The 24,120-nt window shown below is 32.9% G+C and overlaps 3 protein-coding genes across 8 annotated transcripts; 1 reads left to right on the top strand and 2 right to left on the bottom strand.

The window, feature by feature from the left end:
* Positions 1-1,403: 1,403 nt before the first annotated feature.
* Positions 1,404-4,358, bottom strand: LOC112029834 (cytochrome c oxidase subunit 6a, mitochondrial). Its single transcript, XM_024062513.2, has 4 exons — positions 4,160-4,358; positions 3,571-3,677; positions 3,307-3,349; positions 1,404-1,681 (listed from the first exon to the last, which is right to left on the bottom strand). The coding sequence occupies exons 1-4, from the start codon at positions 4,272-4,274 to the stop codon at positions 1,641-1,643; spliced, it is 306 nt and encodes a 101-aa protein (XP_023918281.1). The 5' UTR covers positions 4,275-4,358; the 3' UTR covers positions 1,404-1,640.
* Positions 4,359-7,569: 3,211 nt separating this feature from the next.
* On the top strand, positions 7,570-7,934 carry LOC112029808 (uncharacterized). Its single transcript, XM_024062489.1, has 2 exons — positions 7,570-7,755; positions 7,800-7,934. Exons 1-2 carry the CDS (start codon positions 7,570-7,572, stop codon positions 7,932-7,934), a joined length of 321 nt encoding a protein of 106 aa, XP_023918257.1.
* Positions 7,935-10,761: 2,827 nt separating this feature from the next.
* Positions 10,762-22,819, bottom strand: LOC112029829 (agamous-like MADS-box protein AGL62). 6 transcript variants are annotated; one of them, XM_065780069.1, is made up of 6 exons: positions 22,543-22,809; positions 22,342-22,455; positions 19,649-19,687; positions 18,591-18,722; positions 18,009-18,084; positions 13,449-15,463 (listed from the first exon to the last, which is right to left on the bottom strand). In XM_065780069.1, the coding sequence occupies exon 6, from the start codon at positions 14,486-14,488 to the stop codon at positions 13,889-13,891; it is 600 nt and encodes a 199-aa protein (XP_065636141.1). In that variant the 5' UTR covers positions 14,489-15,463; positions 18,009-18,084; positions 18,591-18,722; positions 19,649-19,687; positions 22,342-22,455; positions 22,543-22,809; the 3' UTR covers positions 13,449-13,888. The 6 variants fall into 6 exon arrangements, with proteins under 6 accessions (XP_065636144.1, XP_065636141.1, XP_065636142.1 ...); XM_065780070.1 differs by lacking the exon at positions 19,649-19,687; XM_065780072.1 differs by lacking the exons at positions 13,449-15,463; positions 18,591-18,722; positions 19,649-19,687 and adding an exon at positions 10,762-11,517 and having other exon boundaries at positions 22,548-22,819.
* Positions 22,820-24,120: the final 1,301 nt, after the last annotated feature.

Raw genomic sequence — 24,120 nt, 5'->3', positions numbered from 1 at the left:
ACTTGTAATCAAATCTTAAAATAATATATAAGAATGAGCCTTCTTGGACTCTGCTGATGAAGTTTTTATTCATTTTAAACTTGTCTAGCTTCAATCTTTTATCATCAAGACCTATTTTATTTGTTATCTGACTAACTAAAGCCCAGTTTTTCAACTCACTCTCTACAAATTCATTGTTTTGGGCTTTTTAGGCCTAAATCCATCCACTTTTTGGGCTAGAAACTCAAATCTAGTCCTTACAATCTATATTAGGAAAATATATTTTTCTTTACACACTTTAGGGGCTGATAGATGAGAAGAATTCAAGATTCTACAGTATTTTTTTGGCTTACATGGCTTGATTCAATATGGAGACTTTCCTTAAACCTAATCCTCCTTGCCACAAGCAAAGTCTAAGAGTGTTCAAGCTAAGTAAATGGATTTTTTCTTTTTTCCTACTATCTAGTTGATCACCCCACCAAAAGCTACAGTTAATAAAATTCGTCTTCTTACAGATGATCTTAAGATATTTTAACACAAGAAGGAATATAGGTAGTGCTTGTTCTTAAAGCAAAGGTTTAATAAGGGTTAACCTATCAACTTGTGTTAGAAATTTGCTTTTCCACCCTTGATGCTTGTTAGAGATTCTATCCAGAATGAATTGGAAAGACTGTTTCCTTCATGGACAAATCACAAATCTAGTTTCATTCCTAGACATATTCCATGGACAGGAAGCTAGATTAACCCATAAAATTGAAGCCAGATTCCTTTGCTCGTCATCATGCATATTGGAGCTAAAAAATACATTAGGTTTACAAAAATTAACAACTTGCCCATATATCCTACAAAGCCAAGCAAGACTGTTTTTTTTATCCCATCCAAACTCAGGATATCGCCCTTCAAGTTTGAAGAGGAACAAAGAGTCATCAGCAAATAATAAGGAGTTTATAGGAGTGCATTAGGAGCAATTTTGATTCATTCACAAAGACCTTCTCCCTCGCTTATAATAAATATGCTAGGGTAAGGAAATGGGGGATCCCCTGCCTCAGTCCTCTTTGAAGAGAAAATGCCTTCGCAAGGCCACCCTTGAGTAAGGTTCAAAAGAAACAATCATAACACATTCCATTAGTAATCCCATCTAATTTCACTAAAACCCATTTTAACAAGGACAGCATGAAGAAAACTCCAACTAATTCTATCATAAGTTTTGGAGACCAGCAAGAGGGGTTTTTCTCCTTTGTTTTCCTCTCAGTGTATGTTAGCACCATGCTGCTGGTGTGAACCCAAGCTTTCTCGGGTGTCACTCCTTGGCTGGCTTGTTTCTGCCTGCTTCTGCCAACTATCAAATGCCTTTACTGCTATTAATACCAAAACCTCTTGTCAATTCACTCAAATTCCACACTAAATGATAATAATTGCAATCATTAAAATCAATCAGCTGGAAAGTGAATCATCCAGACTATCATCAATTTTATTTACCTGAAAGTATGGGAAAAAGAAAACACAAAACAAGAAGTACTAAACAACTTGCCACTTGCAAGTATTAGTCCAGAATCCATAATGCAAAAAGAAAGTCTGATCATCAACATCCAAAGGTAGTACGATAGAATCTGATAGTATGGAAAGAATGTGCAACACTTGGTAGCTATGGACTCAATGCCTTAGTGGTGCTCGTGCTTCACCTCAAAAAGCCCATTAGGACCTGGATCCCAAAAGAGAGACATCAAAAATAATTTTTTTGACATGTGACAAACAATAAAATACAAAGATATCTAAAAGTATAATCAAAAGAATATGTTTACAAGATTAATAAGAAGGAAAAAATAAATCAATAGTCATGCTTCATTTACTCAGCTTAACCCACCTCATCCCCTTATTTTACTCCAAGAAAGAAAACTTGTGGAAGACTATTTGCATAAGTTATGAAATGGTTTCAACAAACAATGTTGCAACAGTTGTAACCCATGCTACTTCAACACCTCACATTAGAAACACAACCAAACAAGTACTTACACAATGAATCTCAAAATAGCAAAGCCCTAAAGTCAACCAAATGGAGGCAGCTGACAGATCTAATAAAAGTAAATCAAATGCAACAACATACAAGGTTGCTTAGAGGATTGAAATCAGAAAAAATTCAAAGAAACCGATGAGTAACTAGACCACAATATCATAATTTATAGCTGTCAAACAACAAATGGAGATATTACCACGCCATGAGAACAAGCAAACAAACTGATTAATGGTTTATGGTATGAGCAATATGTTTAACCCTATTACACTCAAACCCAACAGAAGCTTTCCAGGATAAAGCCCTAACCTTATTCCTAAGTTTCTTTAGAAAATTTTCCTAGGCAATCCCGTTAAGGTGAAACTATTCATGAAAACAAGCTATATTTGGAATTTATGCATGACGCTAGTTGCTTATTGCATATAGGGCTTGCAACTCTTTGGTTCCTCCTCATTTGTGTTTCAGTTGCAAAGAAAAAAAATAACATGGATGCTCCTAGTCCCAAATATCACAATCAACTTGCACTGCATCAATCAGAAGGCACTACAGATGATAACTTTGATTTCCGTTTAGATCACCATGAAGCTTTTCATGTTGTTTTTACTGGTAAGTTAGACGCATCAAAAGGGTCCAAAACCCATGACCTCACTCTCCACTTAGCATATAAGGGGAGGAGGTGACAGTTGAGCTAGAGCTCCTAATCTACTTGAGACGGCTTGCTCTACACCCTAAATACTTATTTTTAAAGGTAATAAAATCTTTAATTAAAAAAGAAAGAAAAGAAGAGATAGAATTGCTCCTCATGTAAAAAAGCAGTGCACTACAGGGGAACAAGAATCAATTGATGACATGCTCAGGACTAAAGAACAGTTATTTATGTTAAGTTACTTCTGTTATTGTATTCCAATTTAATGGTATACTTATGTTATCTTAATGGGATTTTATAAGATATTATAATAAAATCAACTTACTAAAAATTTATTATGATTAGTGTACATATTTTATATATATATATATATATTGTGTTTTCAGGCAAAACAATGAAACATACCCCATGGAGGTTTTTGTTTTATTAAATGAAAGTTTACCACCAAAAAACATACACACACACACACACAATACATGCATATGTGTAATATATGTATAAAATGCGTATTTTACTAACTATAGTTCCAATAAAAAATGACATCAACCAGAGGCAAAAATTAATTAAGTCCAATCAAAATTAACAATTGGTATAAAATAATGGACTCTTTCTTTACTTTTGTTTGCTAGGGAAAATAATAGAGAGATTTTATCAATGTTACAAAACATACCCCATGGAAACTCCTTGTTGCGAATGTGTAAATACGGGTATGGCTGCATAGATAAACACAACAATAAGAAACAAGATACCATCACATGAAACAGAAAATGATAAATTGAAATTGTAATACACACGCAATAAAAAGCATTGAAGATAGTAACTAGAAGAAGCTCAATGTTACAGCTAACCCCGGTTGTCATAGACGTAAAAATTCCTCACGCCAAGTGTAAAGTTAAAAAAAAAAAAAATCAGATGGCTAAAACAGAAAGCTTACAGGAGGATCGTCAAAGTGGGGATGGCCCCTTGATAGGTTATAAATTGCTAAAATGGTGCAGGTAGCAATGCCTGCAAATGTTATCTTTTCCCATTTTGCCGTCTCATCTATAAATATATAAATAAAAATAATGTAATATCAATTGCATAATAACAAGAAATAGAAATGAATATTTATACATTTACAGTTACACATCTAATCAACAATCAAAGAAAGCACATATACAAATCCAATAAAATAGCAAACAATATAGGCAAAACTAAACCTTAACATCCTACACACTGTCCCTAATTAAAAGCCCCCAAATATTTTGAATTGATATCGAGATTTCGAATACGAAGATATTAACCAAGCAAAGGCATTAAACTATAAAAAATTTTCCCCCAAAATCTCAATTCATTTCCTTCTCGTTCATTTCCTAAGCAATTAAACAGATCATTTTCCGAACAAATCAGACAAGAAAAACCAAACCCTAAAAACCACGAAATACGATTACTTAAATCGAGATGATAGTTTAGCGAGTCAAAACCCTAATATTGAATAAATAAATAAAAACTGAAACAAGTCAAAGATGACAAATCATATTTACAGGCATCGTCGTGGTGAGCAGAGGAGGCGAAGTTGCGCTTGGGAGGAACAGAGGGTCGAGAGCCACCACGCAGAGCGGTTCGGAGAAGACCAGATCGGACCATCGCCATAGCCATTTCGGAGCTAGCTACTCTCTTTCTCTAGTAGTATTGTTGGACTATCGACTTGTTTGGTGTAATTTTTAGGAAATGCAAGTACGAAACCCTTTTTTTTATACTCTTTTCTTCGCTTCTAGGGAGCAGTCAGCAGAGGGTGTCGCACGTGCCAACCGTATAAACGCGGCTTTTTTTTTTTTTTTTTTTTTTTATCCTTTGGGATTATAATTTATAATTTTTTTTTTTTTTTTTTTTTTTTTTTTTTTTTTTTTTTTTTTTTATCCTTTGGGATTATAATTTATAATTTCCCTCCCAAATTATTTTATGGGGGCAAATTATATATATATATATATTTATATATTTTTTACCATAATTTTTCACTTTGATTTCACTTGTTTCTGAACTATCAAAATGCACTGTTGACCTCTCAAAGTTGCAGCATTTTAATTTTATACATGCCTTATGTTAGTGTTAAATTTGATTGAAAACGCTTGCACATAAACAATACATGACTTTTGCATCCGTTGAGTAAAACTCACCACCCATCAAACTCTACTTAATTACCCCACCCAATCACACACTCGAATCATTTTATTCATTTCGGTTTCATGTTTCTAAGGAGAACTAAACTAATAACGATGGAGCGAAGAGAATATTTTTTTTTTGAGGGTCAAGCGAAGAGAATATTAAAAAAAATAAAAAAGAGGGTAAAACAAGATCACATAGATTTAGAGAGCACGGTGAAGAGGAGTCCACAACATATGTCACAGTAAATCTAGGTCTATGTTTCCTTCATTTCTAGGAAGCATGGGATGTCGCACATGCCAAGAGTTATAATCGCTTTAAGCTTCCAATTTTTTTCTTTTCTCTCTTTATCTTTTTTCCTTTGGAGTATACTTTTCTTTCCAATTTATTTTTAAGCCAAAAACTGGGATTCAATTCCTGCCTTCACCAAAAATTAATTTATGTCTTTGCTTGTTGATAAAAATGACTATTTTCAGGAACGGATCCCATAGGTTTAAATATTCTCAAAAAGAAAATTACATTTATTCCTGACTATTGAAATGCATTAAATGGAAGATTAAGTGGGTGCATGTATGATGTGATAGGCTAATTTGGGAATATTGTGAATTTTTATTATGTCTAAAGCTTTCTTATTTTTAATATATAATAGGAATTCATATGGTTGTTTTTATAAAATTAGTCATAGTCGTCTAAGGTGGTGCCAAGAGGTGTATTCCTTGGAGAAAAAAAATAAAATTCTCTTCATTTAGCCTTCCACCTCATCAAAACTTTGCATTTATTGCAGTAATTAATTGTCATGTGTTAATGGGGTAAATGCATTTATTTTCATGTAGTATTAATTATCTATAGATGGTGCACTAATTATTTATATAACAAAAATTTCAATGATTGTTTTTTTTATATATAAAAGGAATTTATATGTAGGAACCTTAGTTATAGTAATCAACCAATAAAAGTACTGTTTTTTTAATAAGATATTTGATGTTCGAACCTTGCCTACATCGACAATCAATTAGTGTCTTGACATGATAATAAAGAGAAATTATCATAAAATAAACACCATAAATTGAAATACTATTGTATCTATTAAAAAGAGAGAGAGAGAGAGAGAGAGGTGATCAAAGGTTATGCGGTCTGTGTCAAGACTCTGGTGAGCCTTAGTTTCCTGAATTGTAGAAGCATCTAAGTGGCCAAGCCTTTTCATTACTAAATCAACAGAGGGGTGATCAAAGAAGAAGGCCTTGCCATCAGGGAAGAAGATAACAAGGGCAGTCTCAACAGCACACAAGGTACAAAATTAGTTGGCCCTCTTAAAGAGGCCAGATTGTCATTTTGAGAACAAAAATGGCCGAGCATCATCTCCTTGAATCATCTTTTCTAGAGGCTTTTTGCGCCCATTGCTCTCTTCTTGCACTCGACAAAACTATTTGAAGAGCAGCGAGAGGACAAAAAATGTTTTTTTTTTATCATGTTATACTTGTACCCTTACAAACATCATCATGATGGATTTGGAAACATTTGCTGGGGGACAGAAGAACTCGCCTATTTAAGACAATACCAAGAGTTTCAAGTTTAATGGAGAATCTTGCACTCAAAGATTACAAGTATCCCCCTATCAATCTGATAGCACCACAGAAAACAAAGAGAAATAAAATTAAAATGTTACTCATATAACAGCCTTTCTTAATAGTTTATTCACATTATTGCTTCAGAAATGTTAAAAGCCAACAGAAATATTAACAAGAGGGTTATGCATGAAATTAGCAATTCCAAGGCAAACCTTTTGTCATCATTTCAATCATATATGCAACATCGAAATGAATTCCTAATTTCTGCGTTGAGGACACCTCTCTAACTAAAACCAATGCCCCATACTATGAGTTGGAGTACCTTGTGGGTTTTATTGATAAAGTAGAAACATGAAGTGAATTGTTTCAATATTGTGAGACTAATCAAACAATACCATATCATTCCACAAAGTTTCGTGATTATATTTATATACTTAGTTTTTAACTAAATGCAATTTAAAAATGAGAAGAAAAATTAAAATCTATGTTATATATATATAACATGACACTCTTGATCACAAATAGATTAAGATGTACATATTTGGCTTCCAATTTAAGTTTTACCCAAATTGCAGCCTCCTTTAGTACTTATTTTCAATGAGTTTTGGACCCAAAGGAGGGGGAACTGATGTCATGGTTTTGGGTCCTATTGTGAATTGGGACACATTGGTAGAACATCCCTATAGTAATAACTATTTTAAATTCTGGAATTAACTCCCTTTTCAACTCTTTAGATATCTTTGGTAGTCTTATTTTGGAATTAACTCCCTTTTCTGTCCCAATTACTAATAGTCAAATGTAGTTATAGTATCCCAATTAAGAACTTATGAGATTTGAAATTTTCATTATTTTTCCACAAGAAAGAGAAGATTATTTCATAATTTTCTTATCACAGAGATAGTATATAGAAAGAAATACAAAAATTGAATAGATTTGAAAGTTGGTTAAGGCATCATACCCTATAAAACCCGGTGTGTCTTCTAAGATTTCTCGAACTTCTCACTACTCTTCAAATAGTTATGCAAACTACAAGAAGATAGCATGCGGCGCAAAAAGACTCCAGCAAAGATAATTCAAGGAAAAGATGCTCGGCAAGTATCATTCTAAAAACGACAATCTGGTCTCTTCAAGAAGGCCAGCGAACTTTGTTCCATGTGTGTTGTTGAGACAGCCCTTGTTATCCTCTCTCCCATGGTTTCAGTAACCCCTCTGCTGATGTAGTAATGAACACGCTAGGCCACCCTGCTGCTGCTTCTACAATTTGGAAAGTGGAGGCACACCATGAGAGAGTTCTTTGTGAGCTGCACAAGAAGTATTCTGATCTGGTTTCTCAACTGGACGCTGAAAAGAAGCGAGGGGAGAAACTCCAGCAGATTGTGAAAGAAACCCCAGGCGCTGCAACTGGTTCAGTACCCCTTCTAATGAACTCAGCTATAATGAGCTGCTGATTCAGCCGGCAGCAATGGAGGATCTTAAGGGGAAGCTAACCAAGAAAATAAAGGAGAGGTTGGCCCAAACTTCTGCTTCATCTTCAACCACTAACTCTGATGGAGCTACTTATCCCCCGGCACTGACCTGGCCAGGGTAATTCTTCCCTTGATCCTCACGGCAGTATTGTAGCCCTAATCATAAGGTAATGGAAGAATGTTGGGCTCGCTGATTTATGTTATGGGCTTTTTCAGACTTATATGAATCTTGTTGAGTAACTCTCTTTCTCTGCATCTGTTTTTATGTGATGTTCCTTTATCAGTAATAAAACTCACGAAGTCATCTTTCAGATTCAGATGCCTTTTGGTTTGACAGTCCGATACTCAGTAAGCAAACTCTGTTTAACCTTGAGATTGCTGAAGAATATTTGGTGACAAAAACATTAGATTAAATTCCATATCTTTTCATTATCAATAAAAAAATAAAATAAATCCATACCCTATCTTAGTTTGAAATAGTTCTAATTGACTTAAAAACAGTTTGGACTATATACTGTAAATTTTTAATATGTATCATAAATAAATATGAAATATATATATATGTACGTTGTGAGTAGAGTACGTAAAGCTTACACGAAATCGGAGAAAAGAGAAAGCGAAACCATTGGTACGTGAGGCAAATGGTTCCTGCTACGTCGGTTCCTGTCCCATTCAAAACAAACAAAGTTTTGTATCGTCGTCGTTGTAAAGCAAACGAGGGAGACACACAAAACTTCTCGCGTTATGGTTTTGAACTTTTTGTTTTCTCCCTCTTGAGCTCTTGATCTCTGTCTGAGCTTCAAAAGCAAGCAATACCTATATATAGCGGTATGACTAATGCGCGTATTAATTGAAAATCTAATATATTTTAATTGAGTTTTAATTATATTCTATATGTAAATTTATATATAGTATCATATTGAAACACAATGCAATTATAAGAAAATAAATTTTTAAAACTATAAATATGGTTTCTTATTAAAAAAAAAAACTATAATTTTATAGTTTCATATATAAAAATAATCATAATAAATGACTCTTAATAACTACCAAAATTTTTAATTTTTATATTTAGACAAAAAATAAAAAAGGAAAAAAAACCATATTATATTAAACTTTCATGTACATTGTACGAGTTGCTGAATAGTAATATATATAAAACCAAAATCGCATGGCCTTTGATTAACCTCATAATATTTTGACGTGTAAGTTTTGAGGTCTTGTGATTTTAGATGTTATTATGCAAATATATATTTTTTAATTGCTTTTAAATTCTATTATATATTTAGGCCCTCCATTAGAATATTGTTAGGTGATGTTTTATTTTTTTTTGAGGATGTTAGGTGATGTTTTATTTAAATAGTAGAATAGATAATTTAAATGTCCTTTTGGATATATACCACTGTTAATTTCTTTAAAACCTTCTCCCCTCCCCCCTTGTTTGTGTGTTAAAATACTTAGTATTCTAAAAAAAAAAAAAATTAATATACAAAAAAAATTCTAATAAATACCTATTAATAGTTATCATTATTATCAAATTTCATATTTGGACTAATAAATACCTATTAATAATTACAATAATGATCAAATTTCATATTTAGACCCAAAAAAAAAAAATCATATTTGTTAACCTATGCAGTACACGAACTACTGACTAGTAATATATAGAAAACCAGGGACATTTGATTTATATGATGAGATAGAATGCAATAGAAATAAATACACAAAGAACAGGTTACCTACACGTAATGGTCAAAGTGAACCCATTCATTCCGAATAAATTTCATATTTAGACCCAAAAAAAAAAAATCATATTTGTTAACCTATGCAGTACACGAACTACTGACTAGTAATATATAGAAAACCAGGGACATTTGATTTATATGATGAGATAGAATGCAATAGAAATAAATACACAAAGAACAGGTTACCTACACGTAATGGTCAAAGTGAACCCATTCATTCCGAATTCTTTTCCTCATAATATTTTGCCGCACAAATTTTGTTTTACATCTTATTTTTCTATATAAAAATTTTAATTGTGTTTAAATTTTATTCCATAATTAAACTCTCCATTAAAATATTTCCACAACTAAAATAAAATACTATTAATAACTATCATAATTACATTATTAACTACAATAATGAATAAATTTTATATTTAGACAATAAATGAAATACTATTAATAGCTACCAAGTTTATCAAATCTTACATTTAGACAAAAATAAAAATAAAAATAAAAGAGAGAAAAAAATCATATTTTGTTAAACTTCTCATACATTGTGTGAGTTATTGACTAGTTTACAATTATTATTGAAACTATCATAATAATAAATATTAAATTCTATTTTAAATTTCTTGAAATTTTGGGCAATAGAATTTTAGCTGGAGTATAATTTTAAAATGTCTTGAAACTTTAGATAATATAGAGTTTTACCTAAATTAACCTATAAAGGAAAAGAGTTTTACCTAAATTAACCTATTCTAAAGATTAATAAGATAAATATAATTTTAGTTGAAATAGACTATTAATTTCTTAAAAATTAGGTAATAGAGTTTTAGCTAAATTATGATTTGATAATACAATGAGGGAGGAGAGATTTGAACTGTGGTTCTTCTAAAAAAAGATAGTAGACTCCATTGAAGTATAAGGCTATTGGTTTTTAAGACCCAACTTTTATTATATAGTAAATAATAGTAAAATGAATGCTAAGATTACCACATAAGTTTTTGAAAATTCACATTTTACACCTTATTCTAACATACAAGAATTCTACTATACATTTTATTTATTTATAAATGTATCATACCTACACAATCTTAATGGATAAGAAAAGAATGCGTTGAGTCAAATTGAAGGAATGAGAAAATATAGAGGAAGACAATAACATGTCAATTAAGTAAGTAATAAACATATGGTTTCGAATAAAATAAAACAACTAAAAGAATACATATAGTCAACGTTAACCATTGTATTAAGAATCCATTGCTAGCTCTAAAGTACTGGTATCAGGCTTAGTTGTTAGAGGATAAAGTGTCTTTTTTTTAAAATAATTTTTAGTTAGATCATTTTTTTTTTTCACTCACTAAATAGTTGAATAATAATAATAATTTAATTCACAATAGAAGACGCATAACAATGGGGAAAGTAGGGTCCTTTGTTGGAGAAGGCACATGTTGCACCCGCTGTATGCAGCATATTCTTTTACCCCTTGTTGATGAGTACATTACTAATACTAACGAGGCAGCTCAACCTTTCCATGACATGACAACTTGGTTTTGTAGAGACGTTACACTTGAAGAAAGAACACAAGTAAAAACTCCAAACTTCTCAAGAGCATTTTAATCTCAATTAGGGCCCATGAATCTCGCGACCAATTTCATTTTCTAGTGAGAAATAGAGAGAGGATTACTCCCATTGCGAGCATAAAAAGGGGCCAAAGGAAAATGAGGAGGTACAAAAAACATAACAACAAAAAAAAGTGCTCTAGAATCTCAAGTGGATATGATCCTCCAATCCTTGCTACACTCACTCAGTCAATTCAAAGTAGAATGTCACGATCGAAGAATATATACATTGTCTGGATCGATGAACGAGTTGCATTCAATGGAAGACCGAAGACATCAATATCAACATCAAACTACAGCAACTTTTGTAAGAGTTCATAGTCTAGAGATCTGAATGCAGCTCAGAATGTCGCAAACTGAATCAGAAAAGAAAAGGTACATACTGACACAATGTAATAAAACCAACAGCAATCATCATATGCAAAATAACTCAATTCAACATATCAGTTTAGATATCAAAATCAAACATCTAAATTTGGATATCAAACATCTAAACTTTTATCTTTATGACAAAAACTCAGTAGTATTCATGTTATATAAAAATCGTGTAATAGAAACACAATTTCAATTTGACATATCAATTTGGATATCAAACATTCAAACCTTTAAGTTTTGGATAGGATCTCTAAAGCAAAAAATTCAAAAGTATTATTAGTTTGAATATCTATAAGACAAAAAATTCAATACTATTCATTTCATACAAAAATTGTGATGCTTGATATCCAAATAGCAGATACGGAGATGTCTAATATTCAAATAGATATGTAGAATTGAAATCTTGTTTCTAATACATGATTTATGTATAACATAAATACTTTTGATTTTTTTTTTACTTGGGGATATCCAAACCTTAATGGTTCGTTTGGATTGAGAGGAAAGGAAGAGTAGAGTAAAGTAGAGTAGAATTAGCTTATAATTAGTCATTTTTAGCCAACTCTACTCTACTCTACATTCCTCCACTCCCCTTTCTTTCCCCCTTAATCCAAACAAGAATTTAAGTGTCTGTTTGGTTCAATATTTTTGGGCAAAAAATCACAATTGCGGTTTCAAAATAAAATGGAATAAGTGACCGAATAAAATAGTGTATTCCTTGGCTTCCTGAATTAAAATGTTTTACTATGGAACAACACACTTGTAGAGTTCAGAGTCGGAAAAATATATGGAGATTCACCTTTCACTACTGCCTCCTGTATGCCACAAATCCAAGAACTATGTGCTCTGCTATGACCGTTGCTTTCTCACAAATAATTTCTAATATAAAACCTTTTGAAATAAATGATTCTGGTCGTTCTGGATGCCATACCCAATTATAGAAGAACCCTACATTTCTAACAAAATATTGTTTAATACATTTTTGTTTGAGGATGCTGCCTTTTGGTTTATCTTGCGTTTGCCATCTCGTTAATAACCATATTCAATTCAACATATCAATTTGGATATCAAACGTTCAAATCTTATCTCCATGAAAAAAATTCAATACTATTTACGTTATACAGAAATTGTGTTTATTTCAATTTTACATATCAATTTGAAACTTTGGATATTATACATAATATCTCTAAAGCAACAAAAATTCAAAAGTATTATCAAATTGGATATCTTTAAGAAAAAGATCAATAGTATTCATGTTATACATAAATCATGTCTTAGAAACACGATTTCAATTCTACATATCAGTTTAAATGTTAGAGTTTCAATTTTTTGCTACTTTCTAAGAGTTTCATTTAACTCCTACCAATTCCAACAAAACTACCCCTCTCGGAGAAAACAAAGACGTTTTACTCACGCATTTCACATGAATGGTAAATCCCACCATAAATTTAATTAGTAGAACCAACTATGTGAGAGGAAAGACTCCCAAAGTATTGAATAATTATTCATTTGGCAAACCCAAAAAAATCTAGCTATTTTAGTTTCTACTTTTTAAGCTATTTTGGTGGGGTCCTACATGCAAAATTTTTTTATTAAAAAAAAATCCCCATCCTTTGTATAGTATTTTCAGCAAATAAACAATCAGTAAAACACATCTCAGTAAGTAAACAATCAGTAAAACGCATCCAATTGCATATATCCTGAAAAGCACAAGATAACATAGACTTTCCAAGAAATACAAATGGTTCATAATTTTTGCATCTCAACTGCTTCATTATATATTGAATTGCCTTCACACAACCTAGAAACTATATTACTAACCTTCATTCAGCAATTTTACTTGATCCCTGAACATAATAATTTCATCACAGTACCTGATAGGGTCTTACACCCATCTTTCCTTTCAATAGGAATGAGAACCATATCAAACCTCAAATAGAGTACTTAGGTGCCTTGATAAGGGAATAATATCTATAGGGACAATCGCATAAGATATGACCTCCATGACAAGAGTGGTCCAATCTCAAGAGATCTTACTAACCACTTGAGAAGCACAAAAGGAACAAACCAAAAGGAAAGAAAAAGCAAAGTCCAGTTAAAAATGCAAACATAGCATGATGTCATTGCCTAATGCCTCCATAACCAGCATCTATTTTTGTCACAACATATTCTTCAACAACAACATGGTTAAAACTTAAAACAGAGTTTGAATACTGAGTATCCAGCTCTCAAAGCAAAAAGCATCTGAGACAGAAAGAGAGTGACTTGACGATATTAAATAAATATGAAAAAGACTAAAACAAAAAAACAGTCCAGTCAAACTCTCTTCCATCACTTTATTCAGAATCACCAAGATTAATGGCCTACAATACGGCCGTGAGGATCAAGAGAAGAATTACCCCCAGATGCATCAGTACCCAGGGGATCAGTAGCTCGAGCAGTGTTGATGGCTGCAGATGAAGCAGAAGTCTGGGCAAGCCTCTCCTCTATTCCCTTGGTTAGCTTCCCCTTAGAATCCTCCATTGCTGCCTGCCGAATCAGCAGCTCCTCATAGCTGAGTTCACTAGACGGAGTACTGAACCAGCTAGAGCACCCTGAGGTTTCATTCATAATCTGCTTCAGTTTCTCCCCCCGCTTCTTTTCAGTGTCCAGTTGAGAAGCCAGATCAGAATAATTCTTGCGCAGCTCGTATAGAACTCTCTCATGGTGAGCCTCTGCTTCCTGAATTGTATAAGCATCAGGCTGGCCAAGCCTGTTCGCTGCAACATCAGCAGAGGGGATACCATAGGAGAAGGCCTTGCCATCAGGGGAAAAGATGTCAAAGGCTGTCTCAATGGCACACAGGGTGCAAAGTTCACTGGCCTTCTTGAAGAGGCCAGATCGTTGTTTTGACAACGAAATTCGCCTTTCATCTTCTCCTTGAATCATCTTTGTTTGAGTCTTTTTGTGCCCCATGCTCTCTTCTTGCACTTGATAGAACTATGAGAAGCTTGCAAAATACTTAATTTTTTTTTTTTTTTGATAAGTATAGAAGCTTGAGAAACACTTTGGAGAGACACCGCGTTTTATAGGGCTTTAATGCCGTAACCAACTCTCAAATCTATTCAATTTTCTGACAGGTGGTCCCCATTTCTTTCCATATATAACCTTTGTGATTCTCAAGAAAATCTTATCATTTTTGTGGACAAATAATGTAAATTTCAAATATCGTAACATAAGTTCTTAATTGGAGTACTAAAAGTACATTTGACTAATAGTAATTTGAACAGAAAAGGGAGTTAATTCCAGGATAAGACTACCAAAGATATCTAAAGAGTTGAGTAATTCCAATTTAATGTCACTCTTCATTTGAATAGTCTGAATGTTTTGAAAGACAAATGGTGCATAAATTATAATTTAAATTAGTTATTATTGTAGGAAGACGGTACCAATGTAGCCCAACTCACATTAGGACCCAAAACACAACCGTGACAACAGTTCATACACACTAATTTAATGCACCTGAGCAAGCCCGACTTGGGAAATTCTTTAATGCATCAGGTTTTTGGAAAGACAAAAAGTTCATAAATTAGAACATAAAATAGTTATTACTATAGAAAGACTCGACTGATGTGGCCAACATCATTTTAGACCCAAAACACAGACATTACTATAGTCCATACACAGTACCTAATGCTCCATGCTCCAAAGCAACCAAACTTGAGAAATCTCTTAAAGAAAATAGTTATCTTATTATGAGCCTAGGCACTGAGAATTATGTTGGTTTATTTTGATGTTATTATATATAGATTTGTTTTGACGTTAATATATTCAGGTACTTGACAGGAAAGCCCAGGCACTAAGAAAATATTTTGCCATGAGATTGTGATATAGAAGCACCAAGTCAAGTTTCTTGTCAATCAAGCAGCATTCACACCCAATTCTGAAGGTCTGCAACAAATGAAACTGATTTTTTGAGGATTACAAATAACTTTCCTTACTTGGAAATAACTTCCTTATTTAAATGAAGAGGGAAAGAAGCACCACTGGGGTTGGAAAAAGTATCTTATGAGATGGTCTCCAAACACATGAAACTAATTTTTTGAATATTACAAACAACTTTCCTTACTTGGAAAACCTTCCTTATTTAAATGAAGAGGGAAAGAAGCACCACTGGGGTTGGAAAAAGTATCTTATGAGATGGTCTCCAAACACATGAAACTAATTTTTTGAATATTACAAACAACTTTCCTTACTTGGAAAACCTTCCTTATTTAAATGAAGAGGGAGTGGGGTCCACTGTGGGGTTGGCAAAGTATCTTATGAGATGGTCTACAAACACATGTATGAGTGTTATTAAACCCGGCTGTTCGGACCAGTGACCCAACGCATAGAACGGGCTGGGTGATCAATTGGATCAAAACAGTACATGACCTGGTCAAAACCAGTGTAACCCGGTGGGTTTTAAGCAACCCGTGTGAACCAGTTGGGTTTTATTAACCCGGCCGGGTTTGTGAATTGTGTAAAATTACATTAATAGATCCACTTTATTGACTCTTTTATTGTTTAAATATGTAATAAAATGGTAATTTAAACAAGAGAAAACCTAAAAAATCCAACCAAAAAAAAAACATTGTTCTATGCGGATTTGCACTTTGTAGTGTGTACGTGTACCATTGCTTTTCAGTTTTCACAATTCTCCAAACCAACAGCTACAAGCTCTTACCATGCATCAATTTTGTGAGCTTTGAAGTCTAAATAAATGTACTTAGCCACCAATTAGCATGTAAATATGACCATATGACTCTATGCCACCAATTATCTTTCTTAGTTTAGGTTTTTTTATTTATTTTTTATTTTTTATTTTTTTATACTTTATTTTTTGATTGCTTTTAAGTTTAAGCATCTTTTGTTTGATTTTTTTTGTCGTGTACAATGTGAGTGTGTGACACTGTCACAATTGTTTCTTCTTTGAGTTTTGACTATTTTGTTGCTTTGAATTTTGTTTATTGCCTTAGGCTTTAGCTGACCTTAACTTTACTGACAAATATAAATTAAAACTATAAGTCTATAAGAATTTCTTTTTATTATATTAACCTTTCTATGTATAAAATTAATGATTGTAAATCACTAAATTGTAATTGTTAGTTCTTACTTATTGCTTTCTATGTATGTTTGTTGTTTATTACTATAATTTATGAAATGGAATATTTGTAGTGTCTACAACCGTTTAAATGTCAGACCCTACGACACAATCAACAATTGATCTTACACCAATTTTTTTTGATAGTATGAAATGGCATATGCCTATTTTTTTTTATTTACATACTCAAGTTATGATTTCTCAAACTTAATTTTATTTATATTTAATTTTAAAACTTTTTTATTTGACCCTGCGATTTGATCGATGATCCACTGGTTAAACCAGTGACCCAACTCATAGTCCGGATCAACATCCAGTTCGGGTTTAATACTATATCTAATTTTCAAATATTACAAACAACTTTCCTTACTTGGAAAACCTTCCTTATTTAAATGAAGAGGGAGTGGGGTCCATTGTGGGGTTGGAAAAGTACCTTATGAGATGGTCTACAAACACATGAATCTAATTTTCAAATATTTCAAACAACTTTCCTTACTTGGAAAAACCTTCCTTATTTCCTTATTTAAATATAGAGGGAGTGGGGTCCATTGTGGGGTTGGATAAGTATCTTATGAGACGGTCTACAAACACATAAATCTAATTTTCAAATATTACAAACAACTTTCCTTACTTGGGAAAACGTTCCTTATTTAAATAAACCAAGGGACCACTCTAGGTTGGAAAAAGTATCGTATTAAGACGGTCCGCAAACCCATGAAACTAATTTTTGAAGATTACAAATAACTTCCCTTACTTGGAAAAAGCATCTTATGAGATAGGTCTTATTAAACTTCTCTCTCACAACATGTGTGGGTCTCACATGCTACGATGATAGGGTGGGGTCATAAGATACCTTCTGTAGGGCTTTTTTTGGGGGGGGGGGGGGGGGGGGGGGGGGTGGGGGGGGGTGTGTGGGGGGTTTTGAAGGGGAAGGGATGGACCCCAAAGCTAGAAAATGATTCAATATAGAATTTTGTCCATAAACCAGAAATCCAAACAGTGTCATGAAATTCTGAATATTATACATTGCCCATAGTTCACTCCCCCACCCCAAAAGAAAAAAGAAAAAAGAAATTAAGAACAGGAATTTGTTGATTATCTTTTTAAACACTTTCAATAAGGATGCCCCTAGGAATGTATAATCTAAATGATGGCCTAAGTTGGATATGACAGATTCAACAACTACTTGCTCAATCTTAACCTGAAATATACGACATTAGGCTTTTATCGAAGCTAAGCTGAGTGGCCCAAATGTGACTTGGCCACATATAGACAACTTCTACTAAGCAAACATTATTGGCTGTACAGATGTATTTTATCTTTATAACCATTAACCAATGCAAAGAAACATACCTTCTACAAATTTGAGAAGCCAATGGTGGCCTAAGTTGGAGATGACAGATTCAACAACTACTTGCTCAATCTTAACCTGAAATATACGACATTGGGATTTTATCGAAGCTAAGCTGAGTGAACCAAATGTGACTTGGCCACATATAGACAACTTCTACTAAGCAAACATTATTGGTTGTACAGATCTATTTTATCTTTATAAACATTAACCAATGCAAAGAAACATATCTTCTACAAATTTGAGAAGCCATGTATTACTGCTAGACTCGGCACATACACAATCTTTATTAAACTTACAAGACCATGGGCCACTCATACCCTAACATAAAAAGGGAACCCTTATTCTTAAATTAGTTATTCATGACTTATGAAACTACATTATACTGTAACATTCAAGACAGAATTGATTTTAAAAAAAAAAAAAGGATTGCAAATGGTGCAAGATCATAAAAATACTAAGTAAGCACATGCACGAACGCTTATGCACACATTCACACAAGATTGTGAAGAAAAAGTATGCTATACCCTTACAATCATCATCATGACGGAAAGGATACAATTGATGAGGGCAAAAGAACTCACCTATTTAAGAAAATATCACAATGCCAAAGACTTTCAAATTTTTCTGACAATCTTGTCCTGAATTTATTTATTTATTTATGGAAACTTGCTCTGAATCTTGTGCTCAAAGATAACAATCATCCCTCAATCAATCTGCTAGTAGCACAGAAAACAAAAGGCAATACAATTTAAAAGTAACTCAGGTAACTGGTCACCCTTAATACTTTATTCCCATCATATCTTCAGAGTTGTTAAAAGCCAACAGAAACAAAATGTTGATATAAGGTGATCTAGTGATGCATCCATGGAAGAGTGCTTTGCTATCACATTGCAAATTCACCTATTCAAGAATTATTTTATGGGGTCCACGTGTGAAGTCCAATTGAAGTAAAAATTGTGTGGTTTTCATGGTCTAAGAATGAGTCTTTTAGGTTCAAAACAGTTTTTTATTTGTTATGGGCAATTTTATATTCAGAGGCAAATATGTCATTTCCGAAATTCTTGCAAGTTTGGTAATTTATTTGAGTCTAGAATCTTTTAACTTGAAGAGATCCTAAAGTATCTAAGGTTTTATTTTCTTTGGGTCCAAGTTAGTATTTTATAAGGTTTTAGTTTAGTAGTCTTAATACTAGTAGGAGTCCATACTAGTACAAGAAAGAGTCTTTATAGATATATAGTCGTGCTCAATGTATTCAAAGGATATGGAGAGTTCATTAATAAATTGAATGTTTTGAGTAGTGAGGCACATTGGCCTTAGGGTTCTTTTCTCCTTTCTTTTCTTTCTCTCGGTTACTGCTTACAGGTTACAATTCATAGGTATAGTTCATAAAACAGTTCACATATTAAAAAAAAGAAAAGAAATCTACTTCTTCTTTTTTCTTCTTCTCTTTTAAACCATAAATCCAATAAAAAGATTCTACACCCCAATATCCACAAATCCACCTAAACCTTAACCTACCACAAGCACAACTAGACATACTTCTCTAATTTTTCCTACGTCATAAGGGCTGCAAAAGAACAATGATTTCACTGAGAAGTGCATTGCTGGGAAACATTAATAATATCTGGCAAGGACTTACCATGAAATACCCAACCATGAGCAATTATGTTAAGCCCACCTAAAAAGGAGAGGAAAAAAAAAGGCTTCAATTGGGGTTTGAAATCTCTACTACAATTACATGTAAATATGGCTATGATGACAAATTCACATGATAATTAGCAGTAATATTTATTCTAATACACTTTGGGGTTTGAAGACCTTTATGAAAATTTCTAGTTATGTAAAATCAATAAGAAAAAGCAGTAATTGGCATCTCATAATTCTCTATGACAATGAACAATTTTGCAGGCCAAACACTTCTGGATTCAATATGAACATCTAGTTCTAAAAGTGTTCTTTCCTTCGCCTTCCTCAAGATGTCATTTTTTAGAACCAGATGATCCACAAGGTGTCATAAACTTCTAACACCTAGATCCAATTAGTACTCAAGATACTGCACACATCAAGAACTCGAGAATTGCCAATTCTTCATATACACAGCTTTACAAACTGGTTTTAGTTAAGCAAGGCTTGCCCACATGTTTATATATGGTATACATATAATTCATTCTTTTAGTAATTTGCACAGGGCATTGTGATCAAAGAAAAATAGTGTTATGACCACCCCGCCCCCCCGGTTTATTATTTTAAGTTTAATCTATACTCTGTATGTATATCATATTGCTTCTTAAACTTTCAGGTCAAGATGTGCATGAGAGAGAGAGAGAGAGAGAGATCAAGGAATGCCCAAAGGAATTACACTTGTCATCTATATTTTAATATGACCGCTATGGGAAAACTTGAGACATAACATTACTATTAGCTGCGATAACACATATTTTAAGTTATTAAGAAGTTAAATGGTTTATATATTTATCTCATACAGATTTTTTTAATTTTCCAAAATTTTCATCATAGTCATATTTACACGTAAGTGAAGATATAAGAACTGATATTAGAGAATTGGAAGGCATTTCAAAAAGTTAATGAATAATACAGCAGACAAATTATGCTCTGCTTTATTAATGACTCATTGATTCTAATGTAATCTATTATATAAGAATATAAAACTCAGAAAGTATTTGGCTTGCAAGCAAAATGCCACTTCATGGTTATAGTAATGACTGAAACTAATATCAACTGAAAGAACCAACTTCATAGCAGTGAACAACATGCAAAACACAGAGACATGTTGAATGCATGTGTGTGTGCACATGCTAGAATATGCACACAATCAAAGGGACTCAACTGTACAGTATGTACTATATCCAGCATCAGCAACTTTACAAGAAAAATAAAAGTATCACCATCACTAATTGACAAACCATGTTCCCTCTAGGAAATATCATGTCCTCCTCTAAACTGGAACTTCCTACAAGCACATATGCACAGGCAATTAATTTTTGTAACCTGAAATCTAATTTTTATCATTTACAGAGATTTAACAAGTCTCAAAGGATGTTGGAGGATATAGATTATTTTTACCTGGACTTTAGGGAATTTATGCTTTCATACTTTTACTTAAATGTTCAAATTGTTAAAGGCTTCTGATATAAAAGAACTTAAGACAACTGTCATATCTATCTCTCTTAACCTCAGATGCATTATAGGGATTGTATGTATTAATTTTGGTGTGGTATACCAAGCAGAAAATCTAATGTTGTATGAATCACAAATAGCACAGTGACACATATATTTAACATTAAAATCACAATATAAACTATGAAAAATTTTATATGTTTCATATTTGTGATTATTAAAATAATTTCAAAAAGAAAAGGCATACTTTTTGTCATCCTAGCAATCAGGCAACAATGAAATGTATTCCTAATGTATGCATTGAGGACACCTCTCTTACTAAAAACCAGTACCCCATATGATAAATTGGCTTACCATGCGGTTTTGTTGATAAAGTAGAAACATGAAGCAATTTGTTCCAATTTAAAACAATAAATCAGATACCACTGCTATATAAATGGCACAGACACTGCTCTTATTTATTTAAGGAAAATTTTAGAACAGAACACTAATGTATCACACATAAATTTACATATTTGGTGCCTGATCAATTTTTTCTTTGCCCAAAAATGCAACTTCCTTTGATACTTATTTTCAATGACTTTTGGCCCCAAGGGGAGGGGGAAGGGAAAGGGAAGATTCAAAGTAGTAACTCCACTTCATGAGGCTGACTCCAGCCGGTCATGCTAGCCATTGGAATTCTAATACTTAGAATTCAAAAGAAACTCCAAGAGCTTTCTAAGGAGAACTACGGTTTCAAAATTCAAATACCCTCTCCTCCACTTGTTGTAACAATTTATCAAAAAAATAATTCAAAAGAAACAAATGGTAGATTTTTTAACCATTAGCATCTTTCCATAGGCTTTTTTTTTTTCCCCGAAGTCAGTATCACAAGTACACTCTCACCTACTATTCCCAATGCCATTTCACATTAGGAAATGCAACACAACAGCAAAATTAATTGTTAGGCAGTAATTACGATTAAATTAAACATTGTCTCAACGATAACTGTGTTTAGTTCTTCTTTCCATTATTGCTTAGAATTAGATTAAACCCCATATCTTTTCTAACCTTGAAATGGTTCTAATTGACTTGAATGTCATATAGGAAAAAACATCAATAATATAATATGTATTATAAATAAAAAAAAAAGAAATCAAGAATAGTCACGAAATAGCCGTATACGATGTACGTTGTGAGCAGTGTAAAGCTTACATGAGATAGGAGAAAAGCGAAAGCGGAACCATTGTTGTTGTTGTCGTCGTCATGACCCATCATTATTAAGGAGAAAGCAAACGAGGGAGACGTACAACGCATCCAAACGAAAGACTATAATGAAAGCTAAGGTTATCAAATAGGTTTTTGAAATTTCTTATTTTTACAGAAAAGAAATAGAAAGAGATAGAGAGAGAGTACCTAACTGTGTGAGCCATGGCAGGGCAGGGACAGTGAGAGAGAGTCTGAGTTAGATACAGAGTGAGAGATTTTCAGGGACTTGGGTTTATTTTTTTGTTTCAGAAATAATTACAACATGATGGACCATAAGCCCTTCATACGCGGAAAAATGTGGAGGTGCCAATTTAGACTTGGGTTTAAAATGGAGTGCCGAGGATACATGGAGAGATGTGAAAGGTGCCAATTTAGCTATAACCCCCGAATTGGGTTTAAAATATATATGGTCTATTCCAATTTATTATGAAACCATGACCGAGCGAAACTCAAATTTTTTAAAATTTAGAATCGAAGACTATTTATTTATTTTATTTTTTGGTCTTTGACTTAGTGTTGCTTAGTGTATCCCCAAAATTTGGGACCAAAGACTATTTAAATTTTTTTTTTTTTTGGTCTTTGACCCAATGTATTCCCAAAACTTTCAATTAAGGAATTAATTACTGTTGCGATGGATGGGCAAAGGTAAATCGCTGGCCGATGGAGTTTTTTCAAAGTGCAGCCACTTTGGAACCGAGTGTCTAACCACTTGGGCACTCGGCTACCTCCACTGGATTCGATGACTATTTAATGAAAAATACAATTAGCAATACCATGAAAAAAAAAATTAAAAAAAAAAAAAAACAAAAAACAAAAACAAAAACAAAAGCTTAGAAAAAACAGATACAAACAAAAATAGAAACTTGTACTACGTGCATCTTTCAAACATTGTCATGTTATAAGGTTGATAAATAGCCAAAAACTGTTTCTGTGGTTAAGTTTGATTTATTGAACCCTTACCCTACATATCAACCGACCAAACAAGACAGACCGACAAGATGGTGCAAGGAACCGCACTCCTTGACCTCTAGTACTTTTTCTCCTCTTTGGATGTTAGAAGAGTCCAAACTCCAAATCTCTCATGTATGTCGACAAGGGAATAAGCAGTCCATTTGTTTAGCTTGCAACTTGCATATTCCTTGATGGCATATCTTGCAACTTGTATTAAAGCGTAAAAGATATGCAATGACAAAGTTTATAGGTCACAGTTTTTTCATTAAAAAAATTTAAATTAAATTAAATTAAATTGAAGACCGCGCCTCTTTGACCTCAGTACTTTCGCTTCTGTTGTGTTTGTCTTAGTCGAAGACCAAGCACAAGAGAAGAGACCATGTCTCAACTAGAAGCCAGAGACCATCTGATGAACTCAGCTATTATTGTATAGGAAAAATCAATATCCTCCTTTTTATTAGTTATATTTGAGTAAAAATTAAGGACAATTGTCTTGACTCCTGAGAACTTAAACATTTTTATTTAAAAAAATATTAAATGATTTAATTTTTTGTTCTAGACCAACAAAGAAGATTAGACTTTGAGTATTATGAATTAAAGTAAGAATTAACATTCTATATTAATTTCTACTAGTGGGTGATAACGAATTTTTTTTCCCGCAATTCACTTGACAGGCATGTGTAAGGGAAGGATTAGAAATAAGCTCTATACTATTAATATGAAAATTAATATTTTGTAATATGTTATAGGTTACCACAGCTTTTACAAAACCAC

Source organism: Quercus suber, unplaced genomic scaffold (assembly GCF_002906115.3).
Source record: "Quercus suber isolate HL8 unplaced genomic scaffold, Cork oak 2.0 scaffold_224, whole genome shotgun sequence".
Lineage (NCBI taxonomy): Eukaryota > Viridiplantae > Streptophyta > Magnoliopsida > Fagales > Fagaceae > Quercus > Quercus suber.
The sequence above is the reverse complement of the archived record's forward strand: the minus strand, read 5'-3'. Positions and strand labels throughout refer to the sequence as shown.

What these genes read in the sequence shown, in the direction of transcription:
- LOC112029834 (XM_024062513.2), bottom strand. Translation starts at nt 4,274, where the DNA reads ATGGCTATGGCGATGGTCCGATCTGGTCTTCTCCGAACCGCTCTGCGT. An exon ending in TGCTCACCACGACGATGCCT is followed by an intron (nt 3,678 to 4,159) that starts GTAAATATGATT and finishes ATATATTTATAG; the next exon opens with ATGAGACGGCAAAATGGGAA. An exon ending in CCCACTTTGACGATCCTCCT is followed by an intron (nt 3,350 to 3,570) that starts GTAAGCTTTCTG and finishes TTATCTATGCAG; the next exon opens with CCATACCCGTATTTACACAT.
- LOC112029808 (XM_024062489.1), top strand. Translation starts at nt 7,570, where the DNA reads ATGAACACGCTAGGCCACCCTGCTGCTGCTTCTACAATTTGGAAAGTG. An exon ending in CAGGCGCTGCAACTGGTTCA is followed by an intron (nt 7,756 to 7,799) that starts GTACCCCTTCTA and finishes CTGCTGATTCAG; the next exon opens with CCGGCAGCAATGGAGGATCT.
- LOC112029829 (XM_065780069.1), bottom strand. Translation starts at nt 14,488, where the DNA reads ATGGGGCACAAAAAGACTCAAACAAAGATGATTCAAGGAGAAGATGAA.